Source organism: Convolutriloba macropyga, chromosome 3 (genome assembly GCF_964194025.1).
Source record: "Convolutriloba macropyga chromosome 3, txConMacr16.3, whole genome shotgun sequence".
NCBI classification, from domain to species: Eukaryota; Metazoa; Xenacoelomorpha; order Acoela; family Convolutidae; genus Convolutriloba; species Convolutriloba macropyga.
In genome coordinates this window covers 17065510-17083197 of record NC_134470.1, presented here as the reverse complement: position 1 = coordinate 17083197, position 17688 = coordinate 17065510, and the positions used below count along the sequence as shown (strand labels likewise).

General features: G+C 34.3%; 1 protein-coding gene across 13 annotated transcripts in view; it reads left to right on the top strand.

Annotated features, from left to right (window-relative positions):
- Window positions 1–17688, top strand: part of LOC142336011 (uncharacterized) — a 117133-nt gene that overhangs the window by 81975 nt on the left and 17470 nt on the right. For all 13 annotated transcript variants that reach the window (XM_075384471.1, XM_075384463.1, XM_075384469.1 and 10 more), the window contains exons 3-5: window positions 6488–6758; window positions 11263–11418; window positions 15503–15737. In XM_075384471.1, coding sequence (XP_075240586.1) covers window positions 6488–6758; window positions 11263–11418; window positions 15503–15737 — 662 coding nt within the window. The remainder of the gene's footprint in view (window positions 1–6487; window positions 6759–11262; window positions 11419–15502; window positions 15738–17688) is intronic.

Below are 17688 nucleotides of genomic sequence, written 5' to 3'. Positions count from 1 at the left end.
TCATTAATGTTCGTGAATTTGATTCCAATTGTTTTCAAAACGTATAAGCATCTTTCTTAAATTTGACCTTTTGGTTTTTGTCTAATAGTTAATTATTCCAAAAAAGACGGGTCTCACATCTTATCTGGTAAAATCTACGTTTAGTTCAATGTCTATTTGATGCTATGCTGCGTTTTTTATTAAACAATTTTCAAATAGATATTCATTGAGTTTTGGTCGTTGGTAATGCTTGTTGATTTGGTCGATTTTGTCTTGTCTTTTACTCTGTTTCCTGCCAAGTATGACCGGCCCTCTAACGATTATCATTTATATTGTATAGTGGATTGAGCTTGAAGCTATTTTTTAGAAAAGTTTATAATCAGATTGTTAGAACTATTTTTTGTTCCAAAAAATTACTTCTGAACAATATATGAATTTTTGAAAACCATTTCATCATTTTGTAGACAATTAAAACAAAAACGCCGGTTTGAGCGGGATCGGAACATTATGTGCAAATACACATTGAAACTAGAGGATCACAAATTAATGATCGTGTTCCAGGAATAGATAATGATCATCCCGTTATTGTTCCGACCCCTCTTGAGGGTGGAGGATCTATATACTCAAATGGGTTTTTGTTTGTTCAGTCAATTTTGACCTATCGATGTATTTATCGTAGAGATTAGCGAGTGGTATCCTTAAAAAGCCCGTCCAGCGTAAAATAGGGATTTGAAAAAATGTGTTTTCATTTTTTGAACTTCTGGAGCGAATTATTGCGGTTTAAATTTTTGTGAATATTAGACCGATTTGGGTTTTCAAATTTTGTGTTTTTATTCAATTGAGTTTTTGCCTAAAAAATTTGTCATTTTTGCTGAAATATGTAAAAATTGTTTACAATTGTACTGTTGAACATTTTAAAGACAAAAAAATTAATGACTATTCTGATTTAATTTTTTTCGGCTAAAATTTTGGCTAAAAATTTCATCAACAATTGCGCAAAATAAGCTTCTTTAGACCATTTGATGAAGTTTGTCGGAAAATTCACCCAAAAACAACTGACATATTTTTTGTAAACTACAGTGGGATCCAGTCCTACTTTCATTTCCATTAAAAGTATCCCTGAAATAAAATTTTACAGTTTTTTGCTAACTCTACTCTATGATTATCAAAAACGCAGCATTTATTATTGATGTTTTAAATAACAAATTATCTAGATCTATAACATTTGAAACAATTGAGTGTTCTTAATGGACGAACAGCAATAGCAAGGCTGGTTTTGGTCCAATCTTGTACTGTTACAATCCAAAAATATTTCGGATTGTAATCAATTGGTCTTTTTTTAAAAAAAACTTCGATCCTTTCTATGTTAATTAGTAAAAGGGTAACTCAAATCAAAACTCATTGTTGATAGGCCAATTGGCTTCCTGAGCAGTTCCCATTTATTGTATCTCGTATCTTAACCCGGAAGATTATGGTCGTTTTGACTTTTAAAAAATTTGGTTATTAAATAAACAATGGCTTCTAGATTTGAGACAATCATAAAATTTTTTTAAAAAAATACTTGAATTTTTGGGGGTTTTCTGTCTGTTTCTTATTTGGTAGATAGATATTTATGCCAAAAATGGGGATGAGCGGGGTACTTTATGTGCGAACGCGCATTACCGAGCCGCCTTGTTGTACTTGAATTGAATATTAGAGAAATTTACTCTCTTTATCACACGAGTTCATTTCTACAAACTTGAAGTCTCATGGAATGTTTTAATACACCTTTTACACGTTTTTGATCAAAACTACTCAAATATTTCTCTTGTTCCACTTCAGCAGGATAGCATTTCACAAACTTATTGCAAGTTTTTGATAGTTTAACCTGGCAATCAATTTTGTTCACACCCTAAACTATAAAGTGTTTCACTTTTTTTGTAGTTTTTCAGTTAATAATATTTGAGGGAAAAAGAATTTTGTCCAATAATGCTGCCTTTCATGAACAATTTAATTCATGTGCGGCACCACTTGTATTTCCTTTTCTAGTTTGTATCTATCGAACGGCGGAAATGAGCATTAAATTACCAATTAATTATTTCTACTTCTATTTTGTCCTTTGAACATACTCAGGAACAAATCTAAGGCAAATACTACTACTGGGACATTTATATAGGGTCAATTTGAACAAATTAATAATTAAAGCGTTGTTAAAAATCCCCTCTGGAGATGTAAGAACAGATTTCTGAAACCACGACAATAATGATTGCACAAACACTGCACCAAATGTGAAATGGTCCGAAGGCAATACATAAAATTAATATCAAGAAATGCCGTTGAAATAATTTTTTCTATAACTTAATTTTATTTTAATTAGGATTGAGAAATGGGTTTTAACGCTGTTTTAAAATATTCCTAGAAATTGCAAAATAGTAAGTGCTCGTGATAACTTACTCATTTGATGAATGAAAACATATTTAAAAGCTGCATTAACATATATTTCAGACTATTTTTTATTTTTGATCAGCTGAATTGTTTAAGGGTAGTTTAAGAATGTTTATAACCAGGAGGCTCGTTAATGTGCGTACGCTCATAATTATCCGACCCCACTCATCCACATTCTTGACTTAAGTGGCTTGGAAATAACGAAAAGATAGAAAACTTTCAAAAACTTACATATCGTTCAAAAAAACACAAATTGAAAAAAACTAATGCCAAGATAGAGGGCCGAAAAAACTTGTTGTTAATAGGACCACTAGAAAAAACAATGATAAAAACCAAATTACAAACACTAATTACGATCAAAACTCGATGTCTATATAGAGAGAAATCATATCAAAATTGCATCAGAAAAAACTTAGACAAAAAAAAATGAACCTATACTACATCAGAGAAGATGTGGGTCCTGTCCTAAATGGACTGGTTAGCAGGTCGACAAAAAGGAGCAAAAAGGCGCGAAGTTCAAAACTACCTTTCTATTTTTGAAATCAAATAATTTCAAAGAGATTAATATCATTAGATAATAAATGAAAATACTAAAATGATCATTTTTATCTCCAAAGGAAGCAAATGAGGCCTTTTATTCCAGTTTACATTATACAACAACAAAAAGAAGGACAAGTACCGGCAAAAAAAGAAAGTTACCTTTCACTAAAAGCTTTGAAAATGTTCAATTGCGCAATATTTCAGAGCCAATGGGACGTACCGTTAATGTTATAGTTTTAAAAGAAAACAAAATTCTTTAAAATGTGCAAACATATAAAAACTTAAATAATTTTATGAAAACTCCTAGTAGCAGCAGTAAGAAAGCCGAGAAGCAAACGGTTGAAATTAAAACTGGTATAAAGATTATATCATAGCTCACAAGAAATGGGTTGTGACCTGTCTTTACAGAGACTAAGCTACAAATCGACCCAAAAACGATTTCAAAAAATGGCAAAGCTCAAAAATCAAAACATTTTCAAAAGTCATAACAGACATAAGTTTTTAACAAAAAACAATTGATTAAGTTGCAACTACTCAGAAGGCCAATTAGGCCTTTTATTAATGGGACTGAATCACGAGACTAAAAACCAAAAAACCGGGCTCTATACTTAGAAGTGGTTTTCCGCAAAACCTGTAAATTAACACTTCATTCTCAATTGAACATCAACGGGGTCTTCCTTATAATAGCACAACGCAGAATTGTCAACAAAAACAAACCCAATAATTGAACAGCATAGAAAATGTTTGAAAGATGAATCAACAAAAAGGTTTGAGATCTTTGATTAGTGTGCTTCATATGTGACGAAAATGAGGGGACGAAAATGAGGGTAAATGGAGACATTTGACAAGTTCGTTTTTATTAAAAAACTCAATTTGAAAGTCATTAAAATAAAAAGCTACGAACTGAAATCTTTAAATAGTTTTAGTTATATATCCTCGGGAAGCAATTGGGACATATAATTATCAGGTATATATCGCAATCGCAAAACAACAAAAAGAAAGACAAACATAGGCAAAAACAGAAAAAAATCTACTAAATTTTGCTATAGAACTGTGCTCAATGGCAAAAACTAATCAACAAAAACAATTAAGAGTACGGCTTTTTAAACGCTGTGCATTTTTTCAACTAAGCTTTTCTTCAAAGAGACCGTCACTAAGCTGGTATTTTGACAAGGGAACAAATTGAACCTTCAAAGTGTCCAAATATGCTAAAGAAACAAAAACTCGTAGTATGAAAACAAAGAAACTGTGAGATACATACAAAAAATTTACTGATATTAAATTTTTACTCACGAGAAGACTAAGTCATTGGTCAACAAAGTTTTACAAAAGAAAGCAAAACATAAGAATTCTATTAAATTTTACAATTGCAGCTTGTCAGAGCCATAAAAACCACAAATTTAACTCTGAAGCCATAATATTTGTTGTTGGTCTTCATTTTTCGTAAAATAAATTTGTCAATAATTGTGCCTTGATTTGAATTTTTCGTCAGTCGTATTTATAAAATTTTTAAATGCGGAAAAATTTTGAGAAAAAGGCCTGGCAAGTTTTTTAAAATCCAATTGTCAAAATGATCCAAAGTGAGATCAGCTCTGATATTCTTGCGCGTCTATGAAAACACTCAATTGTTCATATGGTTGCAAAAGAGAACAAAAATAAACAAGGCATTTGGTATTTTTAACAAGATTGGCAGAAAACTGGCAAAATTATAACTCCAGAGGTCTGTTAAAGACAGCTAGAGCACAACTAGCTCTCATTTTGAGCTGACGAAGAATACGACCGCAGTTTTAATGTGTCTATTTCCAGCAAATAGAACGAAAGAAGGTTAAAAACATATTTGAACCCATTTTTGACGGAAAAAATGTGAACTTTGAGAAATTTATTATAAATTATGTAAATAAAAACTCGTATCGAACTATTCAGTAACACTCCTCTATCTTTAAAGAAGAGATCAACCTTATTACCGTTAACAATTTTAACCTTTTTTTAGCACAATTGGCGAAAATTTGGTCAAAAATACGGAAAATTTTAATCATCGATAACTCTCTGTAAAAAGCAAAAATCAAAAAAATCTCTTTGATTCCATTTTCTACGCTGAACTGGTTTTCTATTAACAGTACTCACAGCTTTCTTCGATGATTACATCAAAAATCGTTCGAAATTGACTGAACAAAAAGAAAACCCAGTATATAGTTCCTCCCCCACTAAAGTCGATCGGAACAAATTCTATTTCGTCCCTAATTCAAAAAAATTAACTCAGTTTAACCAATTATGAACCTAGTTCTATGATAAGTTTTGTATTTTTTTTAACGAAAGATTATTAAATAAACAATTCCAAAACCTGCTCAAATAATATAGCGCAGTGAACAGCCTGGAATTACAAACAAAATAACGCTGGGCTATAATAACAAATTTACTGTTTTACTGCAATAGACTTTCTTGACGTTATCAAATCAAAACTCTCTGTGTCCAGAAGCTCACTACAAAGAAAAAAAATTCAAGAAGTTGCGTGTTTAGAAAAAAAAAGTTTTTGGAAAACATTGCAGCTTTCAAGTAAATTTGAACTAAATCTTTATCAAATGTTCTTGAATTAGTTCTCTTTGCAACGCTTCCAGACTAGTTAAGGTTTTTTCCATGGCATCTGAGAACAACAATTTCGTTACCTTCCTGGAACTATCTATGTCTATAATATAGATAAATCATTAAAAGAAAACTTTTGCACAAAGTTATGCTCCCGGACTTGAGTCTCAGAGCATTTCAGCGCTAAACTTATCCTGAACACTCTGAAAATTACTAATAGCCCAAATGTTAAGACTTCAAAAAAAACATAGCTCGAATCGTCGTGCATTATAATCTCTAACCTAACCTTACTGAAATCAGATCATCAAAATAGACAAGAGAAAAAAACAAAAGTAGCCCAACAAACCACATTAAAGTGTTTTTAAAATGCCGACAATTTTTTTTGGCAGGTGGGAGCTAGGTGGGGTGGGTGTGTAGATAGGTTGGGGAGGTGGGTAGTGCTGGGGTAGTTGAGGGGGAGGGGGGTAGGTGGGGGTGGGGGTAGTTAGGTGGAGTGAGTAGTTTGGGGGGTAGGGGTAGGTGGGGGGGGGGGGGGGTGGGTGGGTGGGTAGATAGGTTGGGGAGGCGGGTAGTGCTGGGGTAGTTGGGGTGGGGGGGGGGGGGGGGAGGTGGGGGTAGCTAGGTGAAGGGAGGTGTAGATAGGTTTAAAATTTGTGGTTATGATCTCGCTATGATTAATGAGAATATATGTGGTTTAATTTAAAGTAAGTAAGTTCCTATATTGTGGCTCACCTCGGACAACTTGTGGAATCCGTGTATAAAAGTGGAAAACTTTTTATAAAGTGGAAAAACATTCTAAAATTGAAACCCTGCTGCTAGCTTTAAGGATTCCAAACATACAATTTTAGACCATTTGAACACATTCCAAGTTTAGCCAGTTTTTGTATCTTACAAATTTTGAATCATCGAGCAATATTTTTCAAGATTTGTGGCTGCTCATCACGAATGATCATTGGTGTTTCAGTTCCAATTCCTGGCCAACAATTTCCTTTATGGAGTGCAGTCTACAACCATAATGATGGCAGCAGTGGACAGAGTTATGGCCATAACTAAGCCACTCTACTACCACTGCCATTCCATCAGATTGGGAAAGATCCTCTTTTGTGTCCTCTTCGCCTATTGGTTGGTTCTCTTCCTCCAGTTCTTCTTCCTCTGGATGGAAGCAGCTGCTTTCAGGTGGTTGGTTGGATTCAGCTCCTGCATGGCACAAATGGATCAGCGCAGTCTCATCAGATGTGAGAATACTTTTTCTTATCAAGTCCTGCGTTGCTAAAGGCAAATTTGCTCGAGTAAATTTACCCGAATTTGTCAATGATTTGCGCCCTAGCTGAATTAGAATTAACAACGTGCCAATTAGTCAGAAATGAAAGAAGGCCTATTCTGCAACTAATCGTATGAAAGGCCCTCGCATTACTAATTGCAGATTAAGAAGATAAATTGTAAGTTAGATTTGCGATAAATTGGCTCATGTCAAAATCTGTTTCTTAAGCAACATTAACAAACGAATCTAAGAAATGAAGTTCACGCTAGTTGAAGTTAATTTCAGCAAAATTCTCAAAGTGTACATTTTGCGCAAAAATTTATTAATGCAACGCAGTGAAATGAACTTTGCTTACCAAATTAACATTTAAATCGACAGACTTTTTTGCCTGTGATTTCTTTAGATATATGTGAAAATTCATTCAAAGTTCTGCCCCAATATAAAATAAAAAGTGCGCCTCTAGTTTATATTTATTTTTTCATTTTTCTGACAAGTAGAATGCTTGATCAAATTACTGCTTTTTAAGAACGATTGATTATCACTGGGACTCCAACCTGGGTAGCCCCTTCTTGGTAACCATGAAAGATAATATATGATGTCACATTAGGAGGCAGAGGTATACCCCAAAGTTTCCGCCTTAGTAAAAATCGCGCGAAAAATAGATACATAAAATGAAAAAAATTAGGATACAAGCATTGTATCTTATTTTTTGCAAAAAGGGTTAACCCATTTTTGCGAAATTGGGATACTTTAAAATTGCAGAAAAGGTGACAAGTCCTGTAGCACGTTTCCGCTCATCTTAGGTATCTATTTTTCGCCACAAATTTATCTCTAATTCGCGATTGAACCTAATTAAAAGCGCGCTTTTGAGCATGCAAATGTAATTTAAACCTTTATTAATTGAGCAAGCAAAAGTGATTTGAAGCTTTTAAAGATCAAATTAATGAGGCGACAAATTATAATTGTTCAGAATTTTGGTTTTTGATGTTTTTTTGTAGAAATCATTTCATATGTGATATACACCCCTTTTCCTTTCTTCCTTTCCAGTACAATTGCAGCAGGTAAACCACCTGGACGGAACTTCAAGACATCTTAAAGGGAATGAAAACCCATGGGCAAACAAAGACCTATTGAAATTTTTAATGACTGAGTTTCAAAAAAAACTGCCATTGAAATGTTTGCGTTTAACTGTTAATATTTATAAAGTGCCATATTGAAAAATTGCTTTTCTGAATATCTGCTTCTGAGTTTGATATTTACTAGAATTATTTATAGAAAAAAAGAGAGAGAGAAAAAAAGATTAGGAGAGAGCAGAGTGGAGAATTTTTTCGAAAAAGTTGTTAGAATCCTGTAAACCTGTAAATAGATTCAAAAAAGTTAATAAGCACCTTGAAATCTTTAAAATATTATGTTGATTCAGAAAACAAAGGAATCCTGTAAACATGTAAAATTACGCAGAAATTGGTCGAGCAACGGAGTGATTTTTCAAAAAAAAAATAATGAACATCCAAAATAGACGCAGAATTGAGGGATTTTTCCCGAAAAAATATGCTACACACCTGTCAATCTAACAATAGACGCAAAAATAATAAACAAACTCAATTTAACAATTCATTTGCTGAATTCAAATGCAAGTCACTCATTAAATTAAACTTAGCAAGAAAAAAACAGTATTCAATTCATCTGTGGTTTTTTTAACGAAATTTACCACGGTCCAATCTTGTCTCGTTATGGACGAATAAGGGGAGCTAATAAATTGCTACTGGACAAACCACTGTTTTTTATTGAAAATTTTGCCTACACGCTTTGTTATTTTTATGAAATAAAGTGTCAATTCAACCACAGAGCATAAAAAAAGGAAAATTTGAAAATTGAGGGTTTTTTCAGAAATTAATTTTTTTCAAATTTTAACAAAATTAACTCAAAACAATGATGCTTGAATACAAATAAAAGCCTGAAAAGCCATAATGAAATAGTGCCCCAACGATCAAACATATCAGCTGATACTTTTTTCTTTTCTCAATACACTGAAAAGAAACAGGTTCTAAAAAATCCTTAAAAACGGCTTTGGGTGATGCCAATTCCAATTCCCATATGACAATTCAAATCAAATAAAAAACATAATGATAAGTTTGAGCGCTAAATGCTATATTATTAACCCGTAAACTACTTGTATTCTCTTAATTGCTATCAATTAATATACGCGTATTAACTTAGGCCTAATTGGGGATAGTAGATACCTTCAGTGCAAAAATAGAATACATTCAGTGCAAAAGAAAGTTACCCTGCGTGCGAAAAACAGATACATAAATTGAGCAGATTCGTGAAACGTAGCGCGCGAAAAATGGGATACACAGTTTGTATCTCAAGTTCGAGGTTAAGATCTGGACATCTTAGCAAACACGGGTGCGCAATTTCCCAGTTTTTTCTAAAGAATCGATTTTTGTAAAGAGGTTTCTTTTTCAATGTATTAACATAGAAAAAAACAAAAGACACGCAGATCGGGCAATCTTGCCCGTGACGATTTGGGTATACCTCAGCGGCGTAATGCATACATATCATACGCTTATTACGTGGTCAATGCTCGAGAAAACAAACTTCGATGAGTTTGTTTTTTTGTGGAATCGAGTGACCAAAACGTGTTTGCATTTGTCACGATTCTTTTATGTTTACAACGATGGAAAATAGTTACTCAAAGCATGGAAGTAAATTACATATATTGTGGAAAGGGATTACATTTTGTATGTATTGGCGGATTAAAATTCACCATTTTGAGCATGTTATTTTTTTAGCCTAAAACATTACTCCCGAATTTGAATAGTAATTAAATGGAACCAAATGCAAAGACCTAAGTATTCTTGTGAACATTGCTGTGAGTAAGTGTAAAACCACTTAGAGTTATCGTAATCTACTAAACGGATCGAGAGGAATGTTTTGTAATTAATCGCCAAATAGATTCTTTTCATACCGGTCACACTGACAATATATTGTGATTAGATATTTAAACAGCGGCAAAAGGTAATGCGTAATGAACTACCCAGGTTGAGGCCCAGACCCAAATTGGTTTATGATCAGACCCAGTCGAGCGCACACCCGTGTCTTCCCAGACCGAAATTACAGGGTCTGGAAGAAAGTTCGAGCAAACTACAGTCTGGACGATGGTGTGGCGATGGTCTGATCAGAGTTCGATTTGGTCTGAAAAGTCTGATCATAAGCGGATTCGAGCGCACTTGGGTCTGATCAGAGTCGACTTCGAGCGCAATTGTGTCTGATCATAACCTCTTCGAGCGCACTTTTGTCTGATCAGAGGCGACTTCGAGCGCAATTGCGTCCGATCATAACCTCTTCGAGCGCACTTGTGTTTGATCAGGAAAGTTTTCGAACGCCATTGGGTCTGATCGGGGACCATTTCGAGCGCATTATTTTTTTTCTTTTTTGTTTTTATTACTGAGAGATGTTGGCTCTGCCAAGAGGCAGCCATAAAGCAGCGTTCTGATCAGAGACTCATCTAAAGTCCAATAGCTCTGATCAGAAAAAAGGAGTCCAGCTGATAGCAGAGGTCGGTCCCCTTTAGAAGAAATTTTGATCAACTGGAGTCACAATGTTTCTTATGGAACGCCGCCTAAACTCACCCATTGAGTCAGAAATGTACACCCAACCATACACTAAACAAAATTTGTTCTAAACAGTTGGGTTTCGTTTTCTTTAGCAATACTTTAATAATTGATATTTCCTTAGATGAATTTAATACTGCAAACATCAGTTCTTATAAAATGAATATACTTTAGCCAAAATTAGGAGATTTTTTTATAATTAAAATCTTTCTCTGATCAGACTGTTTCGAGCGCACTTGAGTCTGATCAGAACTGATTTCGAGCGCACTTCAGTCTGACCATAAATGCTTCGAGCACAACTGGGTCTGATCATAACCTCTTCGAGCGCACTTGGGTCTGATCATAGTCTGATTAAGGTCTGGGCAATGGTCTGAATTTGAGTCTGGACCATGGTCTGAAGATGGTCTGATCAGAACATCTGCGGTCTGAAAAGTCTGATCAGAGACATTTTGTGTCTGGAAAGTCTGATCAGAGGTAACTTGGGTCTGGAATGTCTGATCAGGGTGAATTTTTTTCTGGAAGGTCTGATCAGACGAAAATTTGGGTCTGGATCTCAAACTGGGTAGTGATGCGTGGAAATTAGTCACAAAGTCTTGTCAGTATTTTTCTCTCTAATCGCAAAAAAACTCATGGAATCCAGTTGCAGAGATATCCAATTTTAAAGCAAATTCGAACTGAATTCGCTTACTGTGACATGGGTCGTGAATAATAGAGACAAAATCGAGTAAGTTTACTCGGCATGTCCGACATTGGCCACGCAATGGGGTTCGTGAAAATTAAGTCCCCTCTAAATTAAGCTAAGGTTTTTTTTTCAGTTTTAGATTTCAATTTTTTTACCTCATTTCTATGGCTTGTTTGTTGCAGTTATGATGAGTTTACACTACTCAACTGCGTACATCATCCCAGGTGGAGTAATCCTGTTCTGCTACGCGGCGATCGGCCTACAGATCAAACGCAGCTCTAAAGAGAGAAGAAAGATGGTGGCAAACATGCAAAACAGTTCTTCTCAAAGCAGTGGATGTGAGTATTATTCTTAGAAATTGTCAAATCATTGTTGAGTAGGTTGCAGAAATGTTTGCACCCTCGTCATCCAGTTTGAGACATTTCCTGGGAAACGAAATCGCTGAAAAGTAATTAAACTGCGCAAATACGCAGAATATCGACAATTCATATGAAGCTGAAGTTTGATTAAGTTTTTTTAAAATGCAAATAGGACCTCATCCCGATTTACTCTTAGCAAACTTCATTGAAGCTGTGTCTCTCTATTTCATTTTGTTTATCAAACTAACTCATCTTGCCGAATTTCAACCTTCATTGCGTCTTGATTCCATTACGTTCTCATTTTACAAATTGAGTTGCTCTTTTCCCAGCTCGTAAAATTGTCCGATTAAAAGTCCCGTGTTGCTTTTATATTCTTACGCTCTCAGAAATTGTGAGATAACTTCAGAAGAACTGAACAGGGATCAGTTTTCTTCCGAATAATAGGTGAATTCTACTAACTAAGTTTTCAGCAGTAGCACGCTGTTGCACACCACTTTAAATTTTAACAAGGAGGCTCGGTAATGTGCGTACGCACATAATGTTCCGATCCCGCCCATCCACATTCTTGACTTATTTGGCTACCAAATGACGAAGAGATAGAAAACTTTCAAAAACACATCGTTCAACAAACAACCAATGAAATACGATAATTCCAAGCTAGAGGGTCAATGAAATTTGTTGGTAATAGGATTAATAGAAAGGACAATAATAAAAATCAAACAACAAACATTATTTCCGACCAAAACTCGATTTCTTTAATAGAAAAAATCATAACAAAATCAAACTCGCATCAGATAAAAACCAAAACAAAAGAATTTAACCTATGATTCTTTAGAAAAAATATGGGAATTGTCACCAATGCTACTGGCTAACAGGTCGAAAAAAGAGCAAATAGGTGCGAAATTCAAAAATATTTTTCCATTTTAGTAAACAATTACTTTCTCAGTTATTACTGCCATTAGATATCAACTGAAACCACTAAAATGTTCAATTATATCTAAATAGGAAGCAATTTAGACATGTCATTAACCAATATTCGATTGCGCAAAATTTCAAAACCAATGAAATTAACGATTTTTGTTATAATTTAAAAAGAAACCAAAAATACTTTAAAATGTACAAATATATTTTAAAAAATCTCCTAGTAACAGTAGTAACAAAGCCGGGAAATAAATGCTTGAAGCTAAAACCGATACAAAGATTAAGTTATAGCTCACTGGAAAGGGGTTGTGGCCTGTTATCACAGGGACTGAGCTACAAATCGAGCGCAAAACTATTTAAAAAAGACGAAGCTCAGAAACTCAAATTGATTTTTGAAAACAAATATTTTCAAAAGTCATAGCAGACTTAGAACTACAGAAAAGCGATGGAATAAGTAGCAATTTCCCAGCGAGCCAACTGAGTCTCTTAATAATGAGATTAAGTCACGAGCTCACAAAAAAAACAAATACTTAAAGAAACCAAAACTTCAAACAGCGTTACGACATGACACTGTTCAAGTAGCCATAATTACAAGATGCTGCGAGCAACAACTGTACAGAATCATTTTACCTTCATTTTAACATCAACTAGCCTTCCTTATAAAAGGACTACTTAGACATGATAACAAAGAAACCAAAAAAATTGGACAGTATAGAAATCTCGAAAATTTTTTTTATGAAACTAAACGGTCGAAGCAGTCAGTCCCAACGTATAACCTAGGGATAAAAAAGTTTGAATTAACATAAGTAATTGGAAGTTCTGATTCGTGAGATTGTGTAACATGGTGACGAAAAGAAAAGCAAAAGGGAGACAGATGAAACTAATTTGAAAGTCAATAAAACAAATAGCTATCAACTGAAATCTTAAATTAGGTTGAGTTATGCCTCCTGGGATAGCAATTATGATCAGTCATTATAGGGTATATGGCGCACATCAGCGAAAAGAAAGACAAACATAGCAATAAAAAAACTCACAAATTTTTGCGAGATAACTGTGTCGCATCCCAAAAAGCATAAACTATAACTCTTCAACAAAAACAATTAAGATATCCAAATACGCCTTTACCAACGCTCTGTGTTTTCCCTAAATTGCTTTCCTTTAGTTGGCCTGGTCAATAATGTGACATTTCGACAAGGAAACAAAATGAACTCATAAAATATGCAATTATGATAAAAAATAAAGAAAAATTGAAAACGCGTAGTACCAAAATAAAGAAATCTTTATTTGAATATAAATTCGTAATCGACATTATTTTAGAACTCAAGGGAAATTTTTTACTGAGACTACACACTAAGTTGAGAGAAACAAGATAAAATCGTGGAAAAGTTGAAAAGTTCACCAATATTTTCTCAAAACAAATATAATCAAAGTCATAACAGAGATTAGATAACAACAGAAAAATATGATTAGGTTCTTTTATATTTCCTAAAAACAAGTTGGATCTTTAATCGAGGACATTAAGTCTTTCGGCTCGAAAAAGTATAAGAGGTGGAAGCAAAACGAAAGAAATCCATAAAATTTTTACAAAAACATTTTGCCAGAGCCATAAACACCATGAGCTTAACTCTGAAACCATCTCGTTGGGTCTCGTTCATTTTAAATAATTTTTTCAATAGTTGAGCCCTAAGTTTAAACACTTGTCCGTAATTTACATAAAAAACTTTCACATAGCGGAAATATTTTGAAAATAAAGTTCTCGCGCCATTAAAATGTGAAAAATTTTTGCCGTAAGGATCCATAGTGAGAACAAGATCAGCCTAGATGTTGCTGCGCGTTTCACACAACACTCAATTGTTGAAATGGTTGCAAATGAATCAATTCTATACAATTTTTTTCTGTTTGTCAAAAAAAAATTATGCATTTTGTATAATTATTGAGTTTGATTTATTGGCAAAAAATAGGCAGTATTATAATTCCAGAAGACTCCTAATGCCAGCTAGAGTACAACTAGCTTTTTTGTAGCTTAGGAAGAATCTTCCTGCGGTTTTAAATTGTCTCTTTCCAGCAAATTTAAAGCAAGTGGGCTAAAAATGCTAATTTGGTCCCATTTTTGACGAAATAAGTCTGAAATTTGAAAAATTTAGCACAAATTCTAGCCAAAAAATTGGATCGAACAATTCAACAACAGTGCTTTATCTTTAGAGATAACATCTATAAAATTGCAATTAACAATTTTAACATATTTTAGCAAAATTGACAAAAATTTGATCAAAATTGACGAAAATTTGGTCGAAAAAGTGAATTAAAACAGCTGAATCCGTCTAATATTCACAAAATTTAAACCTCGATAACTCCTTATGAAGAATGAAAATTGAAAGATTCTTTTTAATTCCATTTTTTACGCTGGACGGGCGTTCTAATAATACCACTCACAACTCTCTACGATTATTATATCGATCGGCCAAAATTGTCAACAAAAAAAACCATTTGAGTATATAGTTCCCCCCCCCCCCCCTCAAAATGGGTCGGAACAATAACAAACAGAAGAAATGATCTATTTTAGGAAACCATTTGATCATATTTAAACATAAAAACAAAACTATTTGTTCGTTGTTATTTGGAACCGATAGCTTTTAACCATTTTCGAAAGTTCATTATACCGACTTACGAATTACATTTGCCAGCTTATTTATTGTAGATGTCGTTTTCTTTTTTGCAGATGCCAGGTTCTGCTCTGAAGTTCCTGCTATTTAGCCGTACTGATGGCTTTACGTCTACGCATCATTGTAGAAAATAAGGACGGTGTGTCAAGAAAACGTTTAATCGTTTTCTTGACCCGCCGTCCATTTTTTGTACAATGCTGCGTATATATACGTAAGTCATCAGTGTGGCTGAACAACAAAACATACATTTAATAGCCGACGATACCGAATCTTTCTTATGTTTAATACCGAACAAAACTGACCATACCAACAAAAACATCTTAAGGACTTTCGTCATTTTTGGCTAGTAAAAAAAACGACGTACCGACGGTTTCTTACGTGTTTTCTAACCGAAGATTTCTCAACTAGGGTTATTTCACCCTGTATGGCACAATGTCGAAACAAAATAGATGAAAGTAGGTTTTATTGTATGTGTTTAGTGAGCAAAGAGCAAGAAGTGAGTCACTGGCAGCAAATTGCAATTTGCAAGTCTCTCATTCTGATCACAGTGTTGTACTACATCTCCTTTTTGCCCTTCTTCCTCTACCAGTGTGTCATCTACTACTCCCCCCACTCCCTCCTCTACTTCAGCCCCATTGCATACAGGGCACTCAAGGCATTCCGAAACCTCAGCAGTGTCACTGACGGGGCCATCTTTTACGGAATGAGCAACAGGTTATCATGTCACACGACTCAGTTATAATTGAGGTCCATGCGGTGGTTTGAGAGCAACAATTTTTATTTTTTATTCACTATTTCCCTTATTTTTCCCCATTATATGCCCCTAATACCCGCTTAATGGGACAGAGCATAAACCTCCGCACGCCATTACACTAAACAAACAATAGTGCGACATTTGTGGAGTCGTAGAAGGGGGGGGGGTAATATGGTATACTTCGTCAGCCATATCTTCATCTTAGTATTGATAATCGATTTCGTTTATGTGTCACAAACCGAGAGGATACGCGTCATTGTCTTTCATGTTATGCTCTTTTATAGAACCAATCTGTTTAAATCTGTTTCTGGTTATGACAAGTTTGGTTTTAAAATCAAAAAATCTTGAGAAAAAAGGTAATTGCTTGACTTTCCTCCGACTCTTGTAATTTTCACAGAATTTTTTTTGGTAACTTTTCACCAAAAATCTCAGAACCCAGCGGTAGGGAAAAGAACTCAGATCGTTAAGAAACATTGTTAGAGAAAAAATTATTGGTCCAGGAGGTAAGCATAAAACTGAAGACTCTGCTTCCCGATGAACTGCATTTTCTTGAAAAATTAATTAATTAAGTTTCTGATTTCATTTTTTGAGAAAAAAAGAAATCAGAAACTTTTTTTGCCCTGAAAAAAAAATTCTGTGCAAAAAAGAATTTTTTTGCACTGAAAATTTAATGCAATTTTTTTCAGATATATAATAACAATAGGCACAGTTACCCAATTGCATTTACATAAAAATGCGATCTATTAATCCCATCGTTGTTGAAAAACGAGGCAAAATGACAACAACTCTTTGGACTAGAGTTAAAATCAGCTCTCTCTGTTGACAGCTCTCCCTCCAATTAAAATCAGTTCAATTGATTCATTACGAAGAAAGTAAATCCGTCAAAATTATTTTTAGTTCTCTTGTTGGTAAGAATGAAACTTGACGCTTTTAAAATGTACGTTATTAAATAAAAGTTCGCGTTCCGCAGCAGATTTTCTCAGACCTGGGAATTACTGCTCAAGCGTTAGATACAAAATTGATTCATGGGATTAACTTATGCGATGTGAAAGTACAAATTTTTGATTGGCACCTCTGAATCAGAGTTTGAAGTTACTAATTATTGCTAAATTGGGATCAAATTTGACATTTCTGAAAAATTTAAGCACCGGCCGTTCAAACGGCCGACGTTTCAAATGGACGACACTAAATTTTATTTCAACTGGACAACAATCGCATGCATTCTCAATATCAACCCTCGCTAAAAATATTGATATTTTGACTCTTTTATCCAAAATATAGTCAAAAGCATCCATAATGACTAAATTAAACGAGAATGGCCATGCTTCAGACAACCAGGACTTGACTCGATTCGATTTATATGCGTCCAATTGACATTTAATTACTAATTGCGATTTATTAGGAGGTCATTTACTCCAGCTTATCCTATTAACGCTTATCCAACGCTTATCAACAACGCTTATCCTATTCAAGCTAAAAGTTAAAAAAATCTTACTCTATATTGAAAGCTGCAAAACGCCAAAAACGAGTTATAAACGTTGGATGTTCTGCAATTTCACTTCAAAGTGAAAGTTCCTAATCGTTTATCCTAAATTTCAAAAGATCTTTCTTATTTCAAGCTGCTGTATTTATAGGGAGCGTTTCAAGCTCTGGGGTGCTAATCCAGAGTGGTCAATCACTTAGCTTAGCTAGCTTATGTCGAGAAAAAAGCAAAAAAGACACCAATTCACCTAACCAGCAGCTTTGAGGACGAGTTACGAGGCTACTGATAAAGCTTAAAGGCGTCTCTTATACTCACCAAGCATAAACTTTTTCTCCTGGGCTCACTCTTTATAACATGTTATTCTCGCAAAAATATTTGTGCGTTCACCGTTTCGTCAAATAGGACTAAATTATCAGCGCATATTGATA